The sequence below is a fragment of the Passer domesticus genome, chromosome 11 (genome assembly GCF_036417665.1).
Source record: "Passer domesticus isolate bPasDom1 chromosome 11, bPasDom1.hap1, whole genome shotgun sequence".
In the NCBI taxonomy this organism is placed as follows: domain Eukaryota; kingdom Metazoa; phylum Chordata; class Aves; order Passeriformes; family Passeridae; genus Passer; species Passer domesticus.
This window is the reverse complement of record NC_087484.1, coordinates 24533294-24560999: the sequence shown is the minus strand read 5'-3', so window position 1 is coordinate 24560999 and position 27706 is coordinate 24533294. Positions and strand designations below refer to the sequence as shown.

Below are 27706 nucleotides of genomic sequence, written 5' to 3'. Positions count from 1 at the left end.
ACATCATGTTTCCCAAGGGAGTCCTACAGTCTTTTGTTTGATCCCTTGCCATTATTTGTTGGTACAAAATGACCAGTGAGTAAATGAATGCTGCGTGTCTCGCAGTGCATTGTGATGGAAGCACGAACAATGTGTATTCTCGAGTACAGCTTTGTCACTTTGCAAGCATTTTTGCTGAAATACACCCAACACCTGTCAGATGATTTATCTACCTTTACAAGCTCTTAAAACTTCTCAGAAAAATGTTCACAAATCCTCTTGAAAATTACTTGGCAGCTGAAGCTGCTTTTCTGGCCGCTTCAGTCAGGCAGTGCAGTTGCCAGGACTATTGTTTCCACAGCAGTGCCCAGGGTAACTTCTTACAGATTATCAGCCATGACAATCAGGTGTTAAGAGAAGACCTTCCTTTGGAGGGGAAAAAAATTTCAGGAGGATTGAAGAACAACTCTGTAATCCTCTTATCATTGTGAAAGATCAGCTTTTAAAATCCCCAATGGGAAAGGCAAGGAAGCTCCTTCCTACCCATCTGCCATCCATCTTTGCTACCCTCTCCCTCACTTCTCTCACCTCCTTTTCTCTTCCTTTGTGACTGTATCAGCACCTCTCAATAATGGGGAGAGATTCCAGGAACTGAAAAGGAAAGTGATAACTTTCTGATACTGGCAATTATAGTCTCTGTAGTTTGTGCTTCTCCACTGAGGCAGCTCTTCTGAACATGCACCTGAGACCTGTGAATGCAGCTTCTGTCTCCAGTCTCCTCTGATTCTTTTTCTTACAAATTTAATCAGTTTCCTGATCTTACTTAGTGTGTTGACATGCTTAGGTGGGATACAGTATTCAAAGAATTTCTCTATTTGTTTCGTTAACTTGATGCTCCCCCACTGCCATTCCCTTTTCAGGGACCTTTCTTAAGAGAACCTGCTTGAACAGGAGGTGAAGATTTGAATTGACCTCCTGCTTCTCTCCTTTGAAGTCCATGAACATTTTTGAGTTTGATTTTGAAAGGGGCTAAGGAAAATACCACTAAAAAGGGAGGAGGGGGACTGTGGCAAAGAAAAAAAAAAATTCTGTGGTGCTTGGGCATATATACTGGTGCACATACAGAGTCCATTTTACAATTACATTCCAGGTGGTGGTAAATCTTTCATTTTAAATGGTCATGTAAGAATTTCCTTAAGTTTTGGAGCTGATACTGAGTGAGTACTGCAAAGTTAATGAGGCTAGTGATAGAAATTTATGTGGGTGACAAGTGCCAGAGTACGTTTGGGCTTCTCTGAGGTTGATGTGTTACATCAAGCATTCAAGTGATGTTGTGTTTTTTGTTTTTCGTCTTACAGTAGTGAGCAGTCCACTAAAGCCAAAACACAAAAGGAATTGCTGAAAACACTGCAGGAGCTGAAAGCTCACCTTCCTTCTGAGAAGAGAGTCAAAGGAAAATCCAGTGTTCTAACGACATTGAAATATGCCCTTAAAAGCATTAAACAAGTTAAAGGTAATAAAGTGTGATACTGCCTAGATAATGCCAACCTGGCTAAAGTGAAACTTTCAAAATAGGAGTTTAAATAAACATAGCTTACAAAGGGAACTGTACTATGGCTGAAAATCTTCCTAACCAAATATTTTCATGTTGTTCCTGTTTGTTGGCTTTGTTAACTTTTGTTCCTTTGGGAGTTGAAGCAGCTCTCTAGAGGAGTGATGTTTTACTGCTGTTTGGTTGAGTTAGAAAATTGATTTGAAAACAATTTACAGTTTCATTCTGTTTGAACTGTCAGACTACAATACATGACCATTCATATATGGGTAGATTAAGATATGTACTTTTGTTTAAGTTACTGATGAGGAAGCTCTACCAGGGAAAATGATGTATTTGGAAGAGTGCCTAGATTTCCCAACTGCCAACTTCACAACTTCTGCATTTATGCCAAAAAACATTTTTGCCACTTACTGCTTCTGGGCTGGGTGTTTATTGATAATCCTGATTATAAACTGTTTGTTGTTCTCATGTAGCCAATGAGGAATATTACCAGTTGTTGATGATTAATGAATCCCAACCTGCTGGTCTCAATGTATCATCTTACACAGTGGAAGAAGTGGAGACTATAACCTCAGAATACATAGTGAAAAATGCGGTGAGTGTGGTGTCCTGAGTCTCAGTGTGTATTGAAAATGTTTCCTGGGACTGGAATTCTCAGCCATGCCTCCTTCTTACAAGGGAAGGGTTGGTAGCTAGGCCACAAAGCTGAAGAAACTGCCTTTTGCCTTCCAGGGGATGTTGAGAAACTCTGAGCCTTTTTAGACTTTGCAGACTTGTTTCTGTTGGTTAGGTGGGAAATAAGTAGGCTTGAGCTCAGTGATCTTCTGAATGGTGCCTTGTGCCTGGAGGTGTTGCTGTGACACATCTTTGTGTCCCTGTGATACAGAGCCCTGAGAGACATCAATAGCTTTCATTGCAGTGCACTTGCAAAAGTTGGAGAGTTAACTTTTTCCAAATTTTGGTCGAGGCACATGGTGAATCACTTCAGCTTATTTGTATAACTAGGGGTTATTTGATGTTTCACCAGTTTTGTGTTAGTGTGACTGAAGAGTGACAAAAGTACTAGAATCACTGTGTCCTTTTCTGTGGTCTTTGCAACTGGTACAGGCTTTTTGTGGGGTCCAGTGATGCTGTATTCTCATAGAGACAAGAACAGCTAGGACCATCACCAGAGTTCTAGCACTGAAATGATAACCTGGTTTTTAAAATTATATTTATTTCCATATTACTAGTGTTTTAGGAATAAGTTATAGAGTTTTCAAAAAATAATGGCATCTAAATGTATTAGACTACCTTCTACTATTTTTTTTGAGCTGCAACCTCTGTTTGAATGTATGAAGTCTGAACTCTTAAAACAAGAGCATGGTGGGGGATGTTCCATAGCTTGAAGTAGGTGGGTTTTGTTGAATCTGTGAATAGTAAAGGCTGCCCACAAGTTGAAATAAATGGGAAGTGTAGAGTACAACTGAGAAATTCAGCCAAATATCATAAACATTGTTCAATTAATGTGAATATCTGTTTGTGAAAGCAGTGTTCTGCTGGCAGCTCTTCAGTTCCTGTGCAGTGTTTGTGAATGCAGCATTAGAGGTTGTGACGCAGGGAGCTCCTCTGTGGCAGGAAGAGAAACAATACAAGTGTGTGGGACTTCTTCCCACCTGTGTACTCATTATTTTTTACCAAGTGGTTTAGAGCCCTTTTTTCATTTTTTGTGGATGGACCAGCTAACACAAACAGCCTTTCAAAAACGCCTGAATTTCATACATGTAAATCATGTCTGTGACAAGCACAGGGAAAATGTGAAGTTATATAGCTGGAAGATCATTAATTCTTAATTTGTAAATTCATTCTGCATCACAGAACTGTAGACCATGATATTTAGAGCTTGTAATCCAGTAAACAGTAGTGTATTATTCTTACTGCATAATTGAAAAATATTCTGTGTCTACTTGATGAGCAGATTCATTGTGTTGAACAATATCTGTAATAAAATAAAATGTCCTTAATTCTCATTTTGAACTTACTAATGTCTTTATATCTTAAATGTTTTTCTCAGAAATATATGCTGCACTGAAGAATGTTTCAAACAGTCTAAATAATTTGAGATTTTTTGGTTTTAGGATATGTTTGCTGTAGCTGTTTCTTTGATAACTGGGAAAATTTTATACATCTCTGATCAAGCTACTTCTATTCTCCGCTGCAAGAGGGGCTATTTTAAAAATGCCAAATTTGTGGAGTTCTTGGCACCTCAGGATGTCAGCGTGTTCTATACTTCTACCACCCCATACAGATTACCATCATGGAACATTTGCAATAGAGCTGGTGAGTGGGCTCTGACCTTCTTGCACTCACGTAAATCCAAATACTTGAACTGATTTTGAATGTCCTTCTGTCCTTCCCCATCACTTCCTGAGGGTGTAGCACAGGAGCATTATTAGAACACCTCTGAACAACACGGGGTGTACAGATCTGTTCTCTAAATCAGCAAGACTTGTCTCTAGGTTAAAAGTCCTCTCAATGTCATTATTTATCAGTTCTCATTCTCTTTTCAGCCAGATGATGAATGAAAACAAAGTAGGAATTCATGCTGAATAGTGAATTTACTTTCCACTTGTACTAGCAATCAAATGAAAACAATTTTTCTTCACATTTTCTCTTCCTCAAGTGTAAAGGGGACAATACTCTGTCTCCTTCCTTTTAAAATGGTTATGATTTGAATACTGGACACCTGGATTATGGTGTAGGAAAAGGTATTTAAGCTGTCATCACTGTGCACTCACCAAGTGTAATCACAGCTCTCTTCTTCTAGCCTTAGAAAAATTACATTAGACATAATTAACGGTGAAGGATCAGATGTCTCAGGGCACTTGTTTGTCGTAGGATTGTTTTACTCATGTACCTGAAGCTGTTAGTAATTGAGAAATATCTGCCAACTGTTTCAACTAAACACTTGAAATTCAAGATCTGCTCTAAATGTTTGAAATTCCAATCCATTGCATTCTAAATCTGTGAAGTAAAGCCAGGGTGTGAACCATATTTAATCTGAAAAAACAATCAGCAATGTTTATAAACATGTGCTAAGCAATGCATGCATAAAGCAGGTCAAAAGGGACCTTGTGAGGTCTCCAGTGCAACCTCTGGCTCAAAATAGAGTCAGTGGTAAATGATATATAATCCTAATTACTCAGGCAGGAGCTTTTTGGTTTTGCTTTTTTGAAACATCTTCTGTAGCTGTATTATGTTTGTGTACAGCTTCAAATTTAAAAAAAATGCAGTGAGTAGAAGTGTGCACACTGTCTCATGTATCAGCTGCCAAACAATATAATTTCCAAAATATTGTGCACTGGAGGCCTTTGAAATGCCAGAGCTTCCCTTGGGAATCTGTGTGTGGCTGCTCTGGAAAAGGAGAGAAATAAGCTTAAAACATGAGAAGAGGTCTTCAGGAAAAAGAGAGGAGGGGTGCTAGGAAGTGCATTTGGTAGTCAGATTTGGGGTCCTAGGCAATCAAACATTTTTGGTCATTGGTATAAAGTACTGTGAAAGAGTTGATAAGAGTAAACAGCTCAAACTGGAGAGCTGTTTAGATATGTTTAAGAAAAAGACTTGATAAACCAGGAGCTGTGATTCACATGCCAGCCTCAGAATCTGAGTGATGTTCAGATTTAGTTGCTTATGTTTAACCAATTATTGTTTCACCAATACATATGGAGACTTCAGAGAAAACTTAATCTTAAAAAAAATTATCTAAGGAAAAATTCTTATACTAAATATCATTATCTTCTAGTAATTTGTAATTTGTTATGAAATATTCTTAATATTTCTAGAGTCTTCCACCCAGGATTGCATGGAAGAGAAATCTTTTTTCTGTCGCATCAGGTAAGACAATATTGTAAAGCTTAGTGTTGTGTTATGAAACCAAGCATTACATAAGTATTTGACTTCTGTAAGAACCATATGGTTTGAACATTTCATGCTTTTTCATAATGTGATGGTAAAGTAAAACATATGCACATCCTTGAATTGATTAACTGTAGCAGCTACAGAGAAAACAGAACTGATTTCGGGAAGTTCCATCTTGGAAGTTAATCCCTGTGAGTATTGACCTTTGTGCTATAAAGGAAGGTGGTACAGCATCTCCTGCTGTGGAAAGCCTTTGGGTCATGTAAATAGAACTGTTCAGCACCTGCTTCAGTCTCCTTCATTCTAAAAAACCAATGATTCAAATTTATCTCAGGTATCCCTTGGAAGATACTCAAGGGTTACTTGACTTGTCTCTTCTGCAGTTAATAGAGGACACAATTCTTTAGTTTGCTTTTCTTGCTTCTTTTTCTGCCCCCCAATCACTTCTCTTTAGTTTTAGGCTTTTTTTTTTAATATTGAGGAAAAGCTGGCAAGTTAGTTAATGTTCTTTCTTGTGCAATTTGATTTCTTGATGCTTACTGCCTCTCTGGCAGCATTTCTGAAGCAAAAACAGTGGATCCAAGTATTTAATTACTTCTGGAGTAAATAAATACTTATTATCGAGGTATGAATAAGCTTGAAATGAATTGGAGGTAATGCAGAGCTCCAGAGTGTTGCATTGAATATACTGTAGAAGTACTGCTGGTGTTACTAGAGACTTTGTCCAACTAACACTGGTTTCCAAAGCTTTACTTTTATTTAGCTCTGCTGTTATAAACTTATTACAACTGATTCTTCTTTGGTCGCTGTGTAAATGATTGTTGTTTTCATTACCGTGTTTGCATTCTGGTTAAGCAAACACCTGTTATTAGATATTGAGTCTTCACTGCTTCTAAACTGGAATAAATATTGATTAAAAGATGACCTTTGTGTTAACTGAGGGGATATAGCAGTCTTCATAAAAAAGCCCTGTAAATTAATCCCTCTGAAGGAGAACAAAGTAACTTAATTTATTATGTGAGCTGGGTTTTCTATCAGACTTCCATGTAATGCTGTTGTGGCTGTTGTTTCAGGCAGTAGAGGGAACAGCACAATCTTTATGGAAATTGGTATGCAAAGGATACCATCAGAATTAGATTCTCTTCCACCAAAAAAAAAAAAAATCAAGCTGAGATCTTGGGTGCTATTTTAGTAGCTAACATGCAGTTCTTGTGTCATGAGGGAAATACAATGGATAAATTAAAATTGTATTCAGTGTAAGGTGAATCTGCTGAAACAATTAACTCTCTTTAATTATTAGTGCGGGAAAGGAGCGTGAAAATGAGATTTGCTATCACCCATTCCGGATGACTCCCTACCTTATCAAAGTGCAAGATCCAGAAATAGCAGAAGACCAGCTTTGCTGTGTGCTGCTTGCAGAAAAAGTCCATTCTGGTTATGAAGGTAATTCTTGAGTGCACAAAGACTTTCTTGCTTTCCTGAAAGTAAGATGTGTTCAAGCTTCATTAAAGTGAAAGAGAATTGTTTCTGTTCTCTGTCCTTGCTGCTTTCCTGTATGCTCTTGGCCAGAATTTTGGAGTAGCAGCTTGAAGTATTATGTATGCAAAACCCCCAGTTGCTAATATGCTTTTATTTTTCTCTCAGCACCCAGAATTCCTCCTGACAAAAGGATTTTTACAACTACGCACACACCGACCTGTTTGTTTCAGGATGTAGATGAAAGGTAACTTAAAAATTATTTTTAAATTTACTGATGAGCAACCTATCCAATATCTTTGCACAATTTAAGGTGTCTATATGGGGGTTAAAAATTATGCAACTACTGAAGGGTGTTTAACCTAAGAAAAGCACATCCCCCCTTTTCACTATGCATGAGAACACATTACACTGGTATTTAAGTGCCTGCTAACAACTTGTTCTTCCACTTTCCTTCCCTCTTGGGAAATTCTGGACATAATTTCAGTCAATGAACCCATGTTCAAAAGAATTCCTGTGCTGCCAATTATTACCTGTATGAGACATTTGGGTGTGGTTTTTTTGTTTTTTTAATTTGATTCAGCAAATATGCTGCTGTTGCTGTACCTGGCCTAGGTACAGCTAGAGGTACAGCTTTTGAATGCAGCATTAGATCTTATAAAACAAAAGGTATATAAAACCAATTCAGATTACACTGGCTGAAGACTTCTCATTGCTTTGACAGTCATGAAAGCTGGTAAGAGTAAATTAGAAACAAAATTGCCACCTGTGATCTTAATGTATATACAAAGACTTGGGAACTGAGGTCGAAACCAGGCTTTCCTAGAATCATTTAGGTTGCAAAAGATCTCTAAGATCATCAAGTCCAGCACTAAGCCCTGTCCCTAAATGCCTCATCTGCATATTTTTAAATACCTCTGGGGATGGTGACTGCACCCCATCCATGGGCAGCCTGTTCCTTGACAACCCTTTCCATGAGGAAATGTTTCCTAATAGCCAGTCTAAACCTGCCCTGAGGCCAGTTCCTCTTGTCCTGTCACTTATTCCCTGGGAGAATCAATTCTCTCACCCAGTTTGCTGTTGTCTGCAAACTGATGCTCTCCATCCCCATGGATAAAGACATTAAACACAATCCTGAGCCCTGAGAATTTGACTTGAAAAGAGAATTCACCTATTCCTGAGTTGAAAACACTGCCTTTCCCCTTCCTTTTCCATTTTCCTTGATGTTTTCTTTCTGATGGTTTCTGATATTTGGGCTGTATATGGCACTTCGTTTTGATTTTTTTTTCTCCTTAGCAAAAACTAAGTTAGCTAAAGTGGTAACATCTGACTGCTGAGATTCTCCCATTTGTTTTTAAGCATTCCAAGAATGCTAAAATTTTCTTTGGGGGTTGAGATGAGGGGAATGTCTTCAGACAGAGTAGGAGTATAATGGACAATTTTGAGATTCTGTGGAATTTTTTTGGGTGGAAATCTAGTTTCTGAAAAAATACTTCATTCTTGGCAAAATCCTTAAATGCAGCTGAAGAGAGAGGGATTGGGGAAAGGAGATTATTGTGATGTTTGACTAAGATGGAGCCAAGGTAAAAAGAACACTGCTTGACTTCTGAGACAGTTTTACCTGTAGAGAGGCAGGTGTTGTGGCTGAGTTCCTGTAGGATAGATGGTGTAATGCTGACAAACTGTTTTTTCATGCTTTATGGATTTTATACAGTCTCTCTAAACAGCTCAAGTTCATAAAAGTACTTAATCCACTGTAGTTCTGTCTTCTTCATGGATTTTTCCCTCTCCTTCATTTCCACACGTGCTTCAAGCCAGTTGCAGAGAGGGTTTATCTTTACAAAGAGGCTGAGGGCACAGTGCAAAGCTTCTGTTCCTGTGCATTCACAGTTCAGTGATCTCCAGTAGTCCTTTAACAGAAATGGCAAAATTGCTGAGTGGAGAGCCTTGCCCTTATTCTTGGGCTTGAGTGGAGTAAGTCCAGTAAATCCTGCTTTGTGAAATCCTGCCTTGTGAATCCTATGGAAGCTTCTTTCCTGTTAGTTTGATGTTACCACTTGCTCTCAGATACCATTCTCTAACACTTTCAGTGAGAGTTGATTGCATCTTGGTCTGAAATTAGGACTTTGTGTCATTTATTTCTGTTCTTGTGACTGTATAGTTGATTTTTCTTTTAATTATTTAACTCCTGAGAGCATTGGCAGCCTGATAAATGTTTACCAGGACATGCATATGCAGTTTGTTACTCTAAAGCTCTCCAGGGTTTGGTGGAATTACACAAAGCAAGAGATTCTTAAAGAAAGCAGAGTCTTAGTATTTAAAAGTGTGCAACTGAGTGCCTGCTGTTGACTGAGTGTTGTTCATAACATAACCCTGAAACCATTGCTTGACTTGCATAGAGTTAATTTCTGTAATCAGTACGTGTTCATGGCTTGGAAAAATGCATATTTGTCTGAACTCTGCAGTCGAGCTCTGCACAGAGTATGTTAAGTAAAAATAAATATTTTCTTGAAATTAAATGGATCATTCCTGTATATATTTGTCTTAATATATTTGATACTTCATGTGTTTAATGGGTGTAAGTAGTTCACAATGGAATGATCTTTGTAAATCAATTTAAAGCAATTTTGTGTGTAACTTACAATAATAATATAAAGAGACTTCTTATTCATGTTTTTTGGCACTTTAAATGTCATTCTATAAAACACAAATGAAACTTGGCATCATCTCCTCATCAGCCATTCTTATGCCACACGTGTATTTGCATTCATAAAATCAATTTATTAACTTAACCTCTGAATTTTTATGAGGTATTCATTATGAGGGAGCATAATGATGCCAAGATACCATTCTCTAATACAGCATTATATGAGCACTGAAGGGCTGGTTGGAAGGGGCTGCTGGAGGTCTTGGTTCCATCCTTTTGCTTGGAATGAAACCTTGCCCAGTCCTGGCTGAGGTCAGCTGTGGCCTTGTCTCAATAATGCCTGAAAAGCTTCAGAGACAAGAGGTGACACAGTCTGTATGGGGAACCTCCTGTGTTGCACTGCTCTGTTAAAAACCTCTTCCTAATATCCAGCATCGCCTGTCCAGACTCCAGTCTGGGACCATTGCCCGTAGTTTTATTGTCTGGCACCATCAAGGAAATTTAACTCCATTTTTGTAACTCCTCTTTCCAGCAGTGTGGGAAGTTCCTGGATCATCTTTTAGTTTCCTTTTTGTCAGAGCAGGCAAGCTCAGTCTCACATTCTAGATCCCTGACCTTCATAAAGCAGGTGGCAAACAGGAGCAGTGCTGAACAGAACCTTCTTATGGTGTTATTTGCTGAAGCCCTGGCTGAAGTTGTTTGGAGTTGTCTGAGATTTTAAAGTCCTCTAGCAGCACAACTTTTCTCATGTGCTTTGAACTTGGCAGCACTTCTAAATGTCAATGTGTCAGAGTGATCTGGTTTGGTATGAGTTCGATGCTAGTTTCTGCTCTGTTGCTTTAGTTCATCTACAAGCTTTTAAGACTGATTATTAAATTAATTGCTTTGATAATAAAGAATTAGTTGCTATCCACTTTCCCCTCTCAGCCTCTTTGCTGAAAAGGGTATGTTTGATGTTTTGGGGACTGATGTAATTCCAGCGGGTTGTTGGAAGTGCAGTGTTGAAGGCATTTGCTGCTTGATGCTTTTGAGTTCCTACCTGACCCAGATCCCCTGTCTGGGGCACTGGGGCTGAACTGTTCATTAAAGCTGTTCAGATACTCTCATATCTCCCTGCCCCTTTGGCAGTGAGTGGGGCTGGGGGAAGATGAAAGCATTTTGAGCTTACAAGAGGAGGACTTGCTGGCATCTGGAAACTTAAACATCACTGAGTAGTGTTGACTTAGTACTTTTTTTTTCCAAAGCACGTTTTCAGTGGTTAACTTTCACGGTAAGGTGCAGAGTGGTATTTGTGAACTTTCGCTCTTTATCCTTAATGCAAATGCTTGAAGTGATCAATAAAAATTATTTTGTCACATAAATTAGTTTTTCACATCACTAGAAGTGGTTGTGGATAACGTGCAGGAAGTCAGTACCATTGCTTTTAATTCTCTAGTTAATAAGCTTGCTCCCTTGCAGCTCCTCTGAGCTGAACTCTTCACCTGCCTGTGAGAAAGTTGTCTTGAGTGCTGGTCAGCTCCCCTGGTGCTAGTTCAGCTGTGGTAATCCTGTGATCCTTAGCCATGGCTCCCAGCCAAGGGATTGGGGTACTATTTACCTTCATGAGAGTTTTACAAGATTAAACTTCATTAATGCTCTTTTAAAATTGGTGTAAGTATTTATCCTCTAAAGTTGGGCAAGAAAGACAAGGGAGAGCTGCTGTGGCAGACTCCTTGCTTTGGTCTAACCACCACCCCACAAACAATCAAAGCCTCCCTTGCCCCAAGTGTATGACTGTTGTTAACTGGGCACTGGCACTGCTTTTTCACCAAATGTAAACTTAAAATTATTCATTCTCTTCACAGGAAAAGCAGCAAAGCAAGCTTAAAATGAAAACATTCAAACATGAAATGTACATTTATTCTATTTGATTTTATTATTATGTTTTCTTTGTCTTTCTTTCTCCAGAGCAGTCCCTCTGTTGGGATACCTACCTCAGGATTTAATAGGAACACCAGTCTTGGTGCATCTTCATCCAAATGACAGACCCTTAATGCTAGCAATTCACAAAAAAAGTATGTAACTTCTTACTGTGCAGAAATACAAATTTTTTTCTTGAACTTCTTTATAAGGACTACAATGACCTGATCAAGCAGTAGGAGAAATTTAATTGTGACTTTTTTTTCCACAAGTAAATACTGAATCTTTTACTGCACAACTTGATTCTTAATGCAAATCCATGAAAATAAGAAATCACTCCGTTTTGTAGTTTCTAAGAAGCATACATATCTATTCTAAAGAAATTGACTACAAATGAATATTTCATACATAAAAGTATGAAATCTACAAAATTAATGAAAAAGTATTAAAGTATGAGAATGGTGTGATAGAAGTTGTCATATCTTACATCATAGTCTTTCTTATTTTATAGAGAAGAAAATAATAGTAATTGTGGCAAAGTTTGTAAAGTCACTTCTTCAGCCTTCTTTAGTTTGTTGTATTCTAAAGGTGATTTTCTTGATCATAGCCCAGTAAATTATGAAGATCTGTTTATTCTGATAGCTCAGTATTTCTAAATGTATCACTGTCCCCAAGTATCTGTTGCCTCAAGTGGCATCTTCCTCCATAAAGAGGAAGTACATTGAATGTCCCTTTCCTTCATGAATATACAGTTCATTGTAAAATCCTGAATTGTTACATGGAATTGTGCAAGCATTAATCTGAAATTTCTGTTTGAATCCTTCATTGCAGTTCTTCAGTATGGAGGGCAACCTTTTGACTATTCACCAATCAGGTTTTGCACTAGGAATGGAGATTATATCACCATGGACACCAGCTGGTCCAGTTTCATCAACCCCTGGAGTCGAAAAGTTTCATTTATTATTGGGAGACACAAAGTTAGGACGTAAGTCAGAACATTTTTATTTTCCTTTCCCTCGGGTTTACGTAGAGATCCTTAAGATGAGGGGACAGAATAAGCATTAGATTCTGAGTAGGATGTATGGATGGTAAACTGAAATGTGGTCTCTGTGGTTGAAACACTTGCATTTGCAGTAAGCTGGTATATGTTTGGTTTGTGCAGGGGTCCCTTAAATGAAGATGTCTTTGCTGCTCCCAACTACACCGAGGACAGGATCCTGCACCCCAGTGTCCAGGAGATCACGGAGCAGATCTACCGGCTGCTGCTGCAGGTACAGCAGGGCCTTTGCTCCTTCCCTGCTCCTCCTGCTGGGAGAGGCTTTGTCTTGGTGTCACTTTGTCTTTGGCTGCTTCTGCTGTACTGGAGTTCTTGCCTAAAATCCTAGGAACTCCTTGCATTCATGATTACCAGACAGGACTTACTGAAGTATGTTAAAGGTCCAGTTGATATCTTAAGAATTTTGTGTAGTTGTGGAGTCCTCCAGACAAACAAACAAAAGAAGACCCAAAAAACACAACAAAACAGAACAAAAAACCCACCCCAAAACAAAAACAAACAAACAAAAAACCCCAACCAAACAGACCAAAAAAAAAAACCCCTAGAAAAAAAAATCAAAAAAAACCAAAGCAACAAAAAGGCCAGTGGAAAATAAAATCACTTTTCCTGACATGGAATTACTGGTGTCCTGAGGGGGGTGTGCGTATACATACATACAATACATACATACCTACATATTTTATTTTTTTATTTATGTTGTTTTCACAGCCTGTACACAACAGTGGATCCAGTGGCTATGGAAGTCTGGGTAGCAATGGTTCACATGAGCACCTGATGAGTGTGGCATCCTCCAGTGACAGCACAGGAAATAATAATGAAGACACTCATAAGGATAAACCAGTAGGTTTTTAATTTTTCTCATTTAAGTATGTGGCACAAAACAAACCAAGTGGGGATTTTTAACTTTTACAGTAGCGTTTTCAAAATAGAAATAGGAGAAAGCATAAAGAATATGCCATCTTTTTTTTTTTTGTTTAATATAGAAAAACCTTTTTGTCTGAGGGAATAAGCATTTCTGGTGTAGATGAAGCCTCAGGGTACTGAAGCACAGTGATAGACATGAAAGCCAGTGTTATAGAGAATTTAAACATGTACAGTGTGTTCACTTAATCTAATGTCTGTTATGTGTTACATGCTGTGTTTCTTGGAAAACCAGCCAGATATGTGAAAGCAGTTTCTTTTGGGAGGGGAAAGTCTGTAATTACTGTTTTCCCAAATGAACGTAAGAAGATTAAATGCAGTAATACCTGCACAACCAAGGGATAGCTTGACCATGATCACTTTTAATGTTGGAAAAATACAGCATTTATATAGAATGAAATAAATTTAATGGAATAAAGCAATTTTCTAGTTTGTGCTTAGAACTTTACCTTGTGTTTAATTCTGAAAGCCAAAAGATTTCCTTGATAAGTTACATTGCTCATAGGCTAATTCTCCCAAATCTGATTTGTGCTTTTGTGATCAGACTTTGCAGACTCCTGCTCTTGCCAAGGTGGTCACTTCAGGCTTTCAGTTCTTAAACACTGGTGGAGTAAGTAGCTGAAGTCTCAGGATTTCTTATTTAACAGGGAAATAGATGCCTGGCATTCCTTCACTATTTCCACAGACAGTGAAGGCTGTTACAGTCCAGTTCTGTAACCTCCTGTCACTGCTTGGTTAGACTTCTATTTTTTTTACCAAGTGATAGATCTGTTTTTTTCCTGAAGTCATCTTTGTAATGGATATTTTGTATTTTCCTATCCAAGTTATTCAAACAGATTTAAAAAAATACAGAGTAATTGTTTACAGGAAACATACTTTAAATTTCTCCTCTTTCCAATTCCAAATTTCTGCAGCTGCACAGTAAAATTGTATATATACACATTTCTGTTGTGATCAAACTAATTGCAAGATAGAGATTAACTGAGGTTAGATTTAGTCTGCTGAGGAATCACTATGCATAATGTTTTACGTCAAAAGAAATAACTGTTCTTCCCAAACTGCTTTCAGGAGGTTTGTCAATATGCCCGTAAGGTCAAGAATAAAGGACAGCATATTTTCACTGACAGTAAAGCAAAACTGGACTCCAAGAAAGAGTCTTTGGCAGGTAAGACATGAGCAGTTCTCAGTCTCTTGTGCTGCTGCTTTGGATAATATGACAGCAGGACTTTTTTCTAGTTGAGCTCTATTCAGTGCATAAAGACAGCATTTTATCAATTCAGGTTTTATTGTCCTGTGTCTCTCTGCTGTGCCCAGGAAAATATTGTATTTGGCTGTATTGGATCAATAGTGGTGTAACACAATTAAGGCATGGCCTAAAGCTGTTGTCTTGAAATAATTTAAGTGGACACTAGAGTTGTCCTCATCCTGAGTGTGTGTCAACCCTAATGATATATATTCTCTTACAGCCATAGTGTCTATTCCCTTTGGATCCATATTCCGTCTAATTAAACTTTATAACTCCAAGCACCCATAAGGACAGGAAAATGTTTACATATTGTTTATTTATTGGTGCATTACAGTGGTTAATTTGTGATCTGCTAAACATGTAGAAATGAAAAACCTTTACTACTGTTGCTTTTAGGGGAGTTTATAAGGATTTAATGTCTTAGTTGCATAATAGCAGTATCTCCTTCCACAGAAAAACAGAATACTGCTGGTGGTCAGGTGAAAGGTGTAGGGGGAAAGGATACTGCAGGAACAGTTGCTCCAAAAAATGTGACTACTGAAGAGCTGGCTTGGAAAGAGCAACCTGTGTATTCCTATCAGCAGATCAGCTGTTTGGACAGTGTCATCAGGTGAGCAACCTGTGAGTAAATTACTCTTGACCTCTGGACACAGGACTAGAATGTCTAATATTGCTAAATCTTTGTATTTTAGGTACTTGGAGAGTTGTAACGTGCCTGGTACAGCAAAAAGGAAATGTGAGCCTTCAACAAGTGTTGCATCACTGAGTTCTGGAGTTCATGAACAAAAAGCAGCTGATAATTCTATCCAGCCATTGGGAGGTAACTCTACATCACAGCTTTTTCATAGCTGAGTTTGGCTGGCAGGCAGGTGGATGCTACTTCTTTCAGAATAATGACAAGTGTATCTTAGGCATGACCTCATAGCTTCTTTATCAATGTTTGATGTTGGTGATTTAACTTGCATCATTAATATCTTCCTTACCATTAAAATACTGAATAGTTGATGTGTATCATGTGCATATGCATATCTGGATTGTAGATGCAATAAACTAATTTGTACTGTTCAAAACACAGTAGGATTTTGAAGTTCAGGACTTGAATCATTATCAAAGTTTATTTCATATTTAGGACTTGTAAGATCAATCAGCTGAAGAACCTAGCATCTAATTAATTGCAACAAAAATATGCATATTACTTTTCTGCTTCAAAAAAAGGAACAAGAGAAGGTAAAATGCAGCATTGAACTGTTCTGTTCTTTAAATGTTAGAACCTAGTGTTCATCCATGAAGACAAAAAGCTGAGGATTACTGAGGCAAGCTGTCTGATAAAGTCTGCTGCAGGCAGAAACATTCAGCGAATTTTTTACGCCATAGATGTAGCATTGGACATAGTCCCTAGTCTGGATGGGCAGCTAGATGAAGATTTGTAACTGGTTAGTGCAAGGACTGTGAGGTTGGTAAAGAGCTGCATGCAAATGAGAGATTTGCTCATTCTGCCTTGTCATTATATGAGGCTGAAGGGAGAGTGTCCAGTGGAGTTTCTCAAAAATTGGTTGTGGGAATGATCTTGGCTATTTCATGAACTTCAAAAAGAAGTTCTAATGCAGCTTTTAGAATCAAATTAGAAGGTATCAGTAGACCAGGAACAAAGAGTCCTACAGAAGGGATGGAAATGCTGTAATTTGGAGTCTCTGTGGTTCTGGTTAGCAGGAGATGATGTAGGTCACCAGCTCTTTGCTGCACTGATGACTGAGACAGATGAAGTCACCAGTCAGGAAAAAGGCAAACTTTAGATCTTAAGTATGTGTTAGGAAGTATTCCTATGAGAGGAGGAATGTTGTAATGCTGTTTTGTGAGGCACTGCTCTGACCTCTGCTGGATTACTGTGTGTAGCTTTCAGGGGAGAAAATTATAAATAGCTGGATGCTCAAAACAAAGCTCTTAGAATAACCAGCTAATGAAAGAAATCAGTGTACAACACTGTGGGAACTGGGTACAACTTACTTTTGGGCTGGAAGAGGCTAGAAAATTTCTTCCAAAATTGTGCCATGAAAGAAGAGTGAAGACCAGAAAAAGAGGAAAATATCCTGTATTGAAAATGTTTGGTTTGGCTGTATATGGGCTTAGAGGATTGCATTTGTTGCTCCACAGTCATTCTATTTGTGGGATGTATAAAGTAAAAAGTTCACTTTTTTGTCTTGTCAAGCAGTTTGGCCTTTAATGTTTTGCAGCCCTAGCAGCATGTAACTTGAATTTGCTCTTGTTTATGTTCAGTAAGCTGCAACTTTATTTCTTTTAACAGATCCTGCTGTGTTGAAGGCATCTGGTAAATCAAGTGGTCCCCCAGTGGTTGGTGCTCACTTAACATCTTTGGCTTTACCTGGCAAGCCTGAAAGTGTTGTGTCTCTCACCAGTCAGTGCAGCTACAGTAGCACCATTGTTCACGTTGGAGACAAAAAAACACAACCTGAATTAGGTAGGATTTTGCTAATATTTTTTCTTCAAGATGGCAAGTGCTAGCAAGTTCAAATTTCAGACATGTGAACAGCTGGTGTCTGCTCATGACTTACATTTTCTTACAGCCAAGATGGTCTTAGGAAATGAAATAAATAGGGATGGAATGTGTAATCTTAAACTTGCAGCAAAATTATTACAGAATTGTAATACCTTAAAAATGAATGTACAGGGGTTTCTTTGCTTCGTCTTGAGTATTTTGCCTTCTGTTCTTGTAGAAATGATAGAAGATGGTCCAAGTGGAGCAGAAATCATAGATGGCCAACTTCTTGCCCCTCCATCCAGCTCTGCACACATAAATCAAGAGAAGGAGCCATTTAAAAAACTGGGACTTACAAAGGAGGTGCTTGCAGTGCATACACAAAAAGAGGAGCAGAGCTTCTTGAACAAATTCAAAGAAATAAAGAGATTTAATATTTTTCAATCACACTGTAATTACTACTTACAAGACAAACCAAAAGGACGGCCTGCTGAACGTGGTATGGCAATAGTTTTCAGCATAAAACTTGTATTTATATAGAAAGTAAATCCTGTTGGGAGGGCATTTCCATTTTTAGTGGTTTTGTGGGGCCAGTGTGAACAGTAACACTTGCATGCATTTTTAAAACCCACAGAAAAAATTTCTGACAAAACTTGCTAAAAGATTAAAGTGGAATACTGCTTTTAGTGTCAAAATTGACATTTTAGTAACTAATATTTTGATTTTTGTCTGTTCTCTGTAGTATTACTGTCATGCATCTACTCTCAAGGGACAAAAAAACCAGCTTTAGAATGTTTGCTTTACTGTATCTCTGCTTGTATTCCCTTGCTTTTCTTTTCCTTCTGTCTTGCCATCTGTTTTTTGTTCAGATTTGTGGTTTTGTTTTGTTTGCAGCTCCTTTGTTTTCCAGTTTTCCCCATTCCACTGTTGTGTAATTGGTGAGACAATCTGATAATTGTCTGGTTGCCTTTAAGGTAATAATGTGATCAGCAGGATGGAAATGGCAGAGACGAGCAGTAGTAGTGAGATTGTTTTGTTTATTCGGCCTAGGAGCTCTGGATGGCATTTTTCAGAAGTGCTTGATATGATCTGTCTGATTGGTCTTGACTTAGAACAGAAGTCAGACACTGCTAAGCATTTTTTTCAGATTTTTATCTTAATTTTTTAATTTAAATAGTTATACAGGTCCTGTATAGCTGTATTTTTATAACCTTTCTTACAACTTTTCCTTTTGCAGGTGGCCGTGGACAAAGAAACGCCACTTCTGGAACAGATCAGCCTTGGAAGAAAAGTGGAAAGAACAGGAAATCAAAGCGCATTAAACCGCAGGAATCTTCAGACAGCACAACTTCTGGAGCTAAATTCCCCCACCGGTTCCCCCTGCAGGGTTTGAATGCCACAGCCTGGTCGCCATCAGAGACGTCCCAAGCCAGCTACTCAGCAGTGTCCTTCCCCACTGTCATGCCTGCCTATTCTCTTCCTGTTTTCCCTGCAGCAGGGACGGTGCCACCGGCTCCTGACACTTCACTCTCTGGTTTCAATCACTTGCCAGACTCTGCAAACACTTGCCCTGTGGGGCCATCCCAGTTCTCTGCACCCTTCATGACCCCTGTGGTGGCTCTTGTGCTGCCCAACTACGTGTACCCAGAGATGAACAATAACTTACCTCAGACACTTTACCCCGGCCAGCCCAACTTCCCTGGCCATCCCCCCTTCTCCTCGCAGACAGTGTTCCCAGCACAGCCCCCCTTTGCCACAGCCAGCCCCTTCCCACAGCAGGCATTTTTCCCAGCACAGCCATTCCAGTACAGCCCCCCAGCAGAGGCTGAGCGGGCTCCTGTGGCCGAGCCCCGCCACGACCCGTCCCGCTCCTGCACGCCGCAGTCGCCGGCTCCTCAGGACCAGGCCTCGCCACCGCTCTTCCAGTCCAGGTGCAGCTCTCCCCTCAACCTGCTGCAGCTGGAGGAAACCACCAAAACCGCGGAGAGCGGTGCAGCCGCCGGCTTACACGGAGCCCTGGCTGAGGAGGGAGCCATGGGCAACATGGGCACGGCAGACAATGGCAGTGGGAAGGAGTCCTTACCTGTAAGTCTGGGTCACCCCCTTCTCCTGGCTCTGCTGCAGCATGTCCAGTCCTTTCTCTGCCAGGGCAGCTTGTTAACAATAGGCAGAAGTTATGTAATGCCTGGAGCTGGGCTCACAGTTGTAGCTGGTAAATTCAAACTTCAGCAAACTGAACAAAACGTGAAGTCCAAACATTAGAATTGACTCAACCCTTAAAAATTAAATTTACTGATCATTCTTCTATAGTTACACTAGGAAGCTTGGAATATACCCTGAAGAGTTTTGTTCCATTTCATTGAAGAAAATAAGAATATGGATAAGCCCATTGAAAACCACTGAAATAAACTAAATTAACGTGGGCACTTTATTTTTAGCAAAAACTTTTGTGCTAGTGAATTTGTATGCATGGGAAAAACGATCTGTAAGTGTTCTGAAAGAAGCTGATTTAAATTAAAATCACATCTGTGTTTACAAACAAGCAACCAGAGTAAATGAAGAAGTCATAATTTCTTGCAGACCATAACTTTATTTTTGTTTTGTTTGTTGCGCTAAAACTGAACTATTTGGTAACTTCAGGGGTTTTTTCATTTCCTGGCTCATTTCAGTTTGATAAATCAGTCTAACAAATAAATTGAGATGGAATAATATGTCTGTAAAGGTTTCCATGGTGGAAATATGTAAACTGTCATTTGTGCTTTCAAAAGGCACCGTAGAGTATTGTTGTAAATGCTGGTGGGATGGAGCTGCATCCTATATCGTTTTTGGCTGCCTCCTTCCATTATTCAGGAATGTGTTCAGGGTAAAGCCAGTTCTTTCCATTATTACATGTTTTGCTAAGTTCTGTCAGTCTTAATTGCTAATATTTAATCTTCAAACTGACTTGCAGTCAAATTTTGATTAGGTTAAAAATTAGTGTGGTTAATGCTACTTCCCTTAAAAATATACAAATAAATGATCTTGCCTGGGAAGCACCTGGGAAGATTTTGTTACTACTCTTAATGGCACTTTTCCTTCTCATCTTGAGGAGGTGGAAGAATGAGGGATGTTGCTGCAAATCCTTTGAGGCACATTACACTAGGAGAAATTGCTAGTGTGTTGTGAGTGGTTTGGGTAAAATCTGACTCATCCAGGACAGTAGGTGCTGGCCAAAGTGAACAGAGCACTTACTTTCTTATGAAATTATATTAGTTTTTTGAAGAGAAATTTAGTTGGTCTGAAGGGATCCCCTGCCTGCCTGTCAGTCCATTCATTATTCCTTAGCATATGTTATTGGTGACTGTCTTTGAATATATTAGAATATGAAGTGAAATGGATTTATTACTAATCATTTACATTATTAGTAATACAGCTATCACATTTAGTAATAAATGAATTAATAAATATGTCTCATATGCCCTTCTCATACCAGTTGATGCCATCCTCTTTGTCTCATCTAGTTTTGAATGTAGGAATTTTTTTTTTTCTGAGAGAAATGTTGAGCTAATTTTGTAAGATGGTCTTGCGTTAAAGTACATGTTGATGTGTAAGTATACAGACGTGCTGACAACTTTGTAACCTTTTATTTAAATGGACACTGCAAAACTATGAACTGTTTATTACCTTGAAGCATAATTTCTGAGAATTTATTAATTTAAAGTAACAAAACTATTACATTTAGTAATATAAATAGCTTTGATTTTTGGTGTTTGGGTTTTTTAATTCTATTTTTTCTCCTCATCACTAGGCTGAATCTCCAATGGATGCTCAGAACAGCGATGAGCTCTCCATGTCCAGTGTCCTGCTTGACATTTTACTGCAGGAGGATGCATGTTCAGGCACTGGCTCAGCCTCTTCAGGGAGTGGTGTGTCTGCAGCTGCTGAGTCCCTGGGCTCTGGCTCCAATGGCTGTGGCATGTCAGGGAGCAGAACAGGTAACTCAGGCAGCCAGAACCCTCCTGGCATTGCAGAACAGTTTGAGGTCTTGCAAACACCATGAACAGCAAGTGAAAAGCTTCATCTTTACTCCTTGTTGCATAGTTTATTCTTGATTTCTTTCTTACTGCATTACACAAAAGTTTTTCTATTGTGCTTGATTTACAGAATAGAACCTTTTCTAAGTGTGTGTAAAGCAGGCATTAAGATATGGAGGTATAAAGGAATAATAAAAAGACCATACTCCTTCATGTTAATTTAAAACTTTTAATTATTCTGTTGAAATTTAATGGAGACTCCACTTAAGAATTTGAGTTTTTAGAAGATTAATGCAGTTACTCAAGGGTGGAAGTTCCCTCTGTTTAAAAAAAAGAAGTAGAGTAGTGGTTGTAGTTATACATTCAGTTCTCCTTAATCTTCTGTGCACTCAAAAATATTCAGATAATCCATGTATTGGACAATTTATAATGAAATGTTAAATCTCTGTTTACAGGTAGCAGTGAAACTAGTCACACCAGCAAATACTTTGGCAGCATTGATTCCTCAGAGAATCACCATAAAAGCAAAATGAAGACAGAAATGGAGGAAAGCGAGCACTTCATCAAGTATGTGCTTCAGGATCCCATCTGGCTGCTGATGGCCAACACAGATGACACAGTGATGATGACTTACCAGATCCCCTCCCGGTAATGCCAGTGGCACAGCCCTTCACACACCCTGTGTTCAGGAGGAAAGATGTATAGGAATCTCTCTCTCTGCAGAAATAAACTGATTTTAATGTTTAGCTTAGCGTCAAGAAAAATTCTTTCTTCCTTTATATGTTTTGTACACTACACAAGAACTTCTCAAGAAGGAGAAATTGTTTAATTAGGTTTAGCTGTATTTTTAGGTCAATTTCCTGAGCTGAAATGAACTGTGTGTATTTTTTGGAAGCTGTTCCGTAGTTAGTGATTTGTTACTACTTGCCCAGAAATCCCTGATGAATGTGCTTAGACCTAGATGTGGTCTGGCCTGGAACATCTCCAGTCCTTGGCTCTTGTCCTTGAGATGCCACATTCAGTGGAATGCTGCTCTTGGACTTGCGGATTTTTTTCTCAGTTGTGAACTTCCATGTGTTCATTCTCCTCCATAAAATAGGACAAGGAAGTAGAACGTAAAAGTCATAAGGCTTCTCATAAAATAAACTTAAAAAAAATAAAATTAAAAGCCTCAGTACTTCAGTAGCAAAGAGCAGATATAGGGAAAGAAGGGGTGACAAGTCTGGATTATTTTTTTCAATCTACTTGTTTATATTTCTTGGGAGCAGTGAATGGTGTTCTGGGAAGAAGTGGAGGTTTCAGTAAAGACAGGGCTTTGAAAGGGAAGGTAAACAAGCTTTCAAAACACAGGAGCACAGGCATGACAGGGAAAGTAAATTCATTGTAAGAACTTTAGCTCTTTTTTTCCAGTTTTAAAAATACTTTGACATTTCTCAGTTTTTGTAGTCTGAAGTGTTGACAGCCACAGGTTGGAATTGCAGTAGCCCATAAAATCAGCAAAGCCTGCCAAAGAGCAGGATATTTTGGTAAGAAGAGTGAAGCTCATTGTCAGAGTGCAAAGTGAAGTGTAAGTTGAAATCCAACCTGTTCTTAGGTACCCTGTAAGGAAAAGAAATTATTTTGGGTTTCTTGGAGCTTGCTTTCTATTGTTGTCTTTTATAGAGGGACACAGCTTGTAAATGTTGCTGTGGGATGGGTTTTTGTAGGTTCCTGAACGGAGGTAGGGCATTTGGAGGGAGAGAGAATTTTGGCTGCTGAAATAGGAGGTTTTCTAAAGTTTAGTTCATTCTTGGTGACCTTCTTAAACATATCTTACACATCTTCCTACTCCTGCTTTATCTCCTGTGCATCGTGTCTGCTTTGGGTTCTCCTCCCACTGAAGGGGGCTTGGACCAGCAGCAGAGGGAAACTGGAGCTTTGCTGGTTTCACTGGTGCTGCTGCCTGAATTGCTCTAAGAAAACTTCTCACTGATGGGATTTGAAAAGACATGAGCCAGCAGAGATGTCTGCAAATGCAGAGAGCAGCTGGAGTAATCACATTTCATTTTCTTCCAATATAAGATTTCTAAGCATAACGTTCTGGAACAAAAATAGTCTTTAAAAATGTTAGTATTTGACTGTGTAACCTCACGTAGGCATGAAGCCCAGAAACTGATGAAGCTCAATTTCTAAATACGTTTTATTTTAGGGATTTGGAAACAGTTTTAAAGGAAGATAAGCAGAAATTAAAGCAAATGCAGAAACTACAGCCAAAATTTACAGAAGAACAAAAAAGAGAGCTTATTGAAGTTCATCCATGGATTCAGCAAGGTGGACTGCCAAAAACTGTTGCTAATTCTGTAAGTTTAGTGGGTTAATTACTTTTGCATGTATAATAGTGCTTAAATTATTAGCTGCCTATGTTAGACTCTTCCTTTCCTGTTGCTATGAAAGCTTGGTCAATTATGCATAGGAAAAAAAAAAAGAAATTCAGACTTCTATGCAGTGGTTTCTAGCTTGATTCAATTTAGCATAAATCTTCTTTGCAATGGAGGAAATTAAAGTACTGGTGAATACAGTACAAGAAATTTTCTTCCTCTTTCTGAATTTCTGTGTCTCTGTTTGAAATGCTTTAGCAACATAGCAGAAACTTCACTACATAAAAATCTCTACTTCGTGTGCAGAAATGGATGCCCATTGTTTTCAGAGTACAAAATGAATGGCAATATACTGATCCTTTTTTTCTATCAGACTTCTCACTCAGGATTATGATTCCTCTAAGTAGTTTAATGGCTTGAAAAAAAAAAAAAAAAAAGAAAAACCTCAGCAGAACAAAGCATCCCTGCAATTTTATTTGTTGTGTGTGTATTTTACTTATTCACACACAAATACCTGATGGCATTTTCTTTTCCCTAAGCTTTCTATCGTTTGTGGCCTTTTTTGCACAAAAGCTGTCAAACACAGAGGCTCTGTTTGCACAGGAGTGTTTCAAAAGTCAGTGTGAAGGAATTGCAGTGGAACCCTAATTGTGGTGTTAATGTCACTGCAGCCCTGATCCTACAAGCACCCACCTTGTGGTCTGTGCACTTGCATTGATTTATTGCACTTTATAAAATCATGGTGTGTGGAAAAGTTGTGGAGTAAAATACATCTGGTGGAAAGATTCTCTTGGAATCAAGGGTTGCATGCAGGTGGACTGCTGCTTGGAAAAGCTTTTCTTAAAATTTTACTTATGAGTGCTCTATTCCTTTTTGCTTTTTAGGAATGTATTTTTTGTGAGGACAATATACAGAGCAATTTTTATACATCATATGATGAAGAAATTCATGAAATGGACCTTAATGAAATGATTGAAGATAGTGGAGAAAGCAGCTTGGTTTCCCTGAATCAAGTCAATGAAGAACAAACATAGCCTTTGAGCCTGTTGTTTTGAAAATTGCTTCAAAACGACAGTGAAGGATCCACAAAGGTTTTCATCTTTTATCCAGCTGGATGAATGCAGTTCAAAAAAGCAAATGTGTTTTTCTTGCTCTAGAAGAGTCATTTGTGAATGAATCTCTTTTTAAATGGTGGCAATCTCTTCCCAGTAAGGACATTGTTGAAGATGGTATAGCTTTTCTTTAAAAGACTCATTTTGCACTTACATGCCTCAAGTATTTCTTTATAAACTATAGAAACTTTCATTGATGCCTACTGTTTTTGTAGAGTGGGTTAAGAAGTGCTGAAAATCTCCTCACATACATACGGTTCTTCAAATCTCCTTTTGGTGGTGGTTCAGCATTATAAATTGTTGAGCAATTCTGTTAGTGGCTCTTTAGCATTGTTCTTAATATTTGAAGTGGTCCAGCATAGTAGAAGAAATAACCTTCAAGGAAATCAATTCACACTTGCCCTTCTCATACCAGTTGATCCCATGATCTTTGTTTGTCTCCTCTAGTTTTGAATGTAGGAAATTCTTTTGTCTAAGAGGAATGTTGAGCTGATTTTCTAAGATGGTCTGGTATTAAAGTTCATGTTGATGTGTAAGTACAGAGGACTGCAGACAACTTCGTAGCCTTTTATGTAAATGGACACTGCAAAACTATGAACTGTTTATTACCTTGAAGCATAATTTCTGAGAAAATTTTACTCAAGAAATCCTTATGCTTAAAGATTGTAAAAACTTAAGACCACAGAGGATGACTGGCCATGCTCCAGTGGCTGTTACACAGACCTTGGGGTAGCTTTAACCTTTATTGCTGATGTGTTCTGCCAGGAGGTTGGCCATCAGTTTTTCCAATGTGGCAAAACAAACATCAAATTTTTATGTGGCAAGAGAGAATTAGATGTGTCTTGTCGTTTGAAGATAGTTCTTATAAAAAAGAAATTCTTTTGAGAATAGTGTTGACTCAGTCTATTTGATTTACATGATGTCAAATTTAGCGTGGCTGGAATCCTTTGCTGTGGAAGATTTCATTTTAATGCCTCTGAGATTGTATTGACTGGAATGTGTGTACTTTATGTTCCTGTGCTGTTTATGTCTGTTGGATGTGGGAAGAGAATGTGAGAGAACAACTGTTGATATGTTGGTTAGTTAAAGGACTCATTCAGTCCTTTAAAGCAGTTTAGTTGCTGTATTGCCAGGTGTCAGCTGTAAGTCTTGGTGTGAAAAGTGACGAAAGTTAATTCAATTAACTTCAATATGTTTGTCTTAAAATATTTTTCATGGGAAGCATTTCCTTTTTTAGTAGGATAACATTTCTATTCCCTGAAATTTAAGGTTATTTTCATTCTATACAAATATTTATCTTTTTATACAGAGAGGATGTGAAGTTAGATCTAGCACCAAAAACATGCAAAAGTGACTGGTATTCGCTTAGCAGAAGAAATAATTTGTTTCAAGTAACTAGTTATCAATTGGAAAATTTGCACTGGAGACAGGTTCTGCAGGTAGCAAAGTGTGTCAGCTTGTGAAACAAGCAGAATCACAATCTTAAAGAATGAATAAGTATTTTAAATGTAGTATGAAGCACTACCCAGCAAGATCTGATGCCTGTCTTTAGCAGTTCAGCAAGGTCAGACGTAAATATTTGTAAATACAAAGTGAATGAGAAATTTTCCAGTGTTGGTGTTCACGTCCGATGTATTAAATGTTTTAATCATAAATGGAACAGTGCAGCTATACCAACAAACTAAATATATTTAATTTTTACATGGAAACATAAACATGGACCAGGGTTTGGGAAAAATAAAAGCTTTATATAAAAGGAGTGCATCATCATTATACAAATAATTTTCAAAGACTTCTCAACCACTTTGAACTTCTTTGCTTTAGCATGCTTTTTTTCCCCCATTTCTTTTTTAATTTGTCCTCATTTCTTTTATTATTTTTTCAATTACCATCTTGTAACCATAACTTAGTGAAAGGAAGAGAAAAGTATATTTAGAGCATTTTGTGGATGTGCTTACTTATGGACTTAATCTTGCATCCTTAAAGTGTTTGCATTTACAGGGTGGTATTAAAATATTTTCCTGTAACTTTAAATCTACATGCCTCCATTTATAGATAAGATTCTGAAGCTGTAATTTTTCCAAACTGTTGTAAGATGATTTATTTGTGATGACACTTTGTCAACATGTCAACAATGTTTTCTGTACACTGTGCAATATATTTTGGTTTTGCCACTTGTGACTAATTTTTATGACTTTGCTTTTTAGAAAACTGGTAAATAAAACAGATATATTTTTAGTTGCCTTTTTGTTCCTTGAGGCTTCTACTCCAAGTAAGAAGTCAGAATATGTGCTTTACTGATGGTATGTGAGCTGGTGTTTCAGACTCCAGAGCTTGCTGTGATGTTGGCTCTGCCTTCCTGTCCCGGAGTAAAATTGCTGCCAGCTTTTCTGACCTCTGAGTTTAGTGGTCCCATGGAAGATTGAATCTTTATGTTGAGTTGTTCTGAAATCATGTGCAAATTTCCTGGAAGAGTACATGGAGCTGGGCTCTGTGTTTAAATCTGCCAGAAGACACCTCTGGTGTGCTTTTGGCTTTGTTCAGTGTCAGCTGCAGCCCCTGAGCTCCTACAGGGCTGGCTTGGGGGCAGAGAGTTCCAGTCATGCCCCTTGGATTTGCTCTGTACAGGGATTCGCAGTCTTCTCTCGAAGTGTGAGGTGTTGTCTTGGAAGATTGCTGAAACTTTGCAAGCTGCAGTGCTCCCCTGTTGGTGTTTGCTTCTCTGCTGAGTGGAGCAGAGCTGGAGCTCAGGGCTGGGACTCCTGCTCAGGAGGGACTCAGGCTGTGAGACCTTCATTAACTCTGTCTCCGCGGCTCTGTTGTAAGAGGCTTGTGGATTTCTTTAAACAGAGCAAGCTGATTTGGTCATAAAGACCCAGATCCTTCTGTAAGGTGCACAATCAAGGTGTTTGGGTACCACAGAGCAGTTCAGCACACAGGCACTGCCTTCACACCAGGGGCACAGCGGTGGTGGTGTGCACTTACTTGCCAAGGGCTGCATTTTAAAACATGCTTGTTGAGCACATTTTCCAGGGCTCGTTGCATTAACTGTA

At 38.6% G+C, this 27706-nt stretch overlaps 1 protein-coding gene across 17 annotated transcripts in view; it reads left to right on the top strand.

The window, feature by feature from the left end:
• Window positions 1-26891, top strand: part of PER2 (period circadian regulator 2) — a 45977-nt gene extending 19086 nt beyond the window's left edge. For 14 of the 17 annotated variants that reach the window (XM_064435884.1, XM_064435887.1, XM_064435895.1 and 11 more), the window contains 21 exons: window positions 1338-1492; window positions 2008-2129; window positions 3652-3853; window positions 5356-5407; window positions 6732-6874; window positions 7076-7154; window positions 11502-11608; window positions 12285-12438; window positions 12616-12724; window positions 13219-13350; window positions 13976-14041; window positions 14500-14596; window positions 15131-15287; window positions 15370-15497; window positions 16980-17153; window positions 17410-17670; window positions 18409-19256; window positions 20959-21145; window positions 21640-21832; window positions 23373-23523; window positions 24426-26891. In XM_064435884.1, coding sequence (XP_064291954.1) covers window positions 1338-1492; window positions 2008-2129; window positions 3652-3853; window positions 5356-5407; window positions 6732-6874; window positions 7076-7154; window positions 11502-11608; window positions 12285-12438; window positions 12616-12724; window positions 13219-13350; window positions 13976-14041; window positions 14500-14596; window positions 15131-15287; window positions 15370-15497; window positions 16980-17153; window positions 17410-17670; window positions 18409-19256; window positions 20959-21145; window positions 21640-21832; window positions 23373-23523; window positions 24426-24575 — 3667 coding nt within the window. In that variant the 3' untranslated portion in view covers window positions 24576-26891. The remainder of the gene's footprint in view (window positions 1-1337; window positions 1493-2007; window positions 2130-3651; window positions 3854-5355; window positions 5408-6731; window positions 6875-7075; window positions 7155-11501; window positions 11609-12284; window positions 12439-12615; window positions 12725-13218; window positions 13351-13975; window positions 14042-14499; window positions 14597-15130; window positions 15288-15369; window positions 15498-16979; window positions 17154-17409; window positions 17671-18408; window positions 19257-20958; window positions 21146-21639; window positions 21833-23372; window positions 23524-24425) is intronic. The other 3 variants (XM_064435889.1, XM_064435899.1, XM_064435890.1) reach the window with 2 other exon arrangements.
• Window positions 26892-27706: the final 815 nt, after the last annotated feature.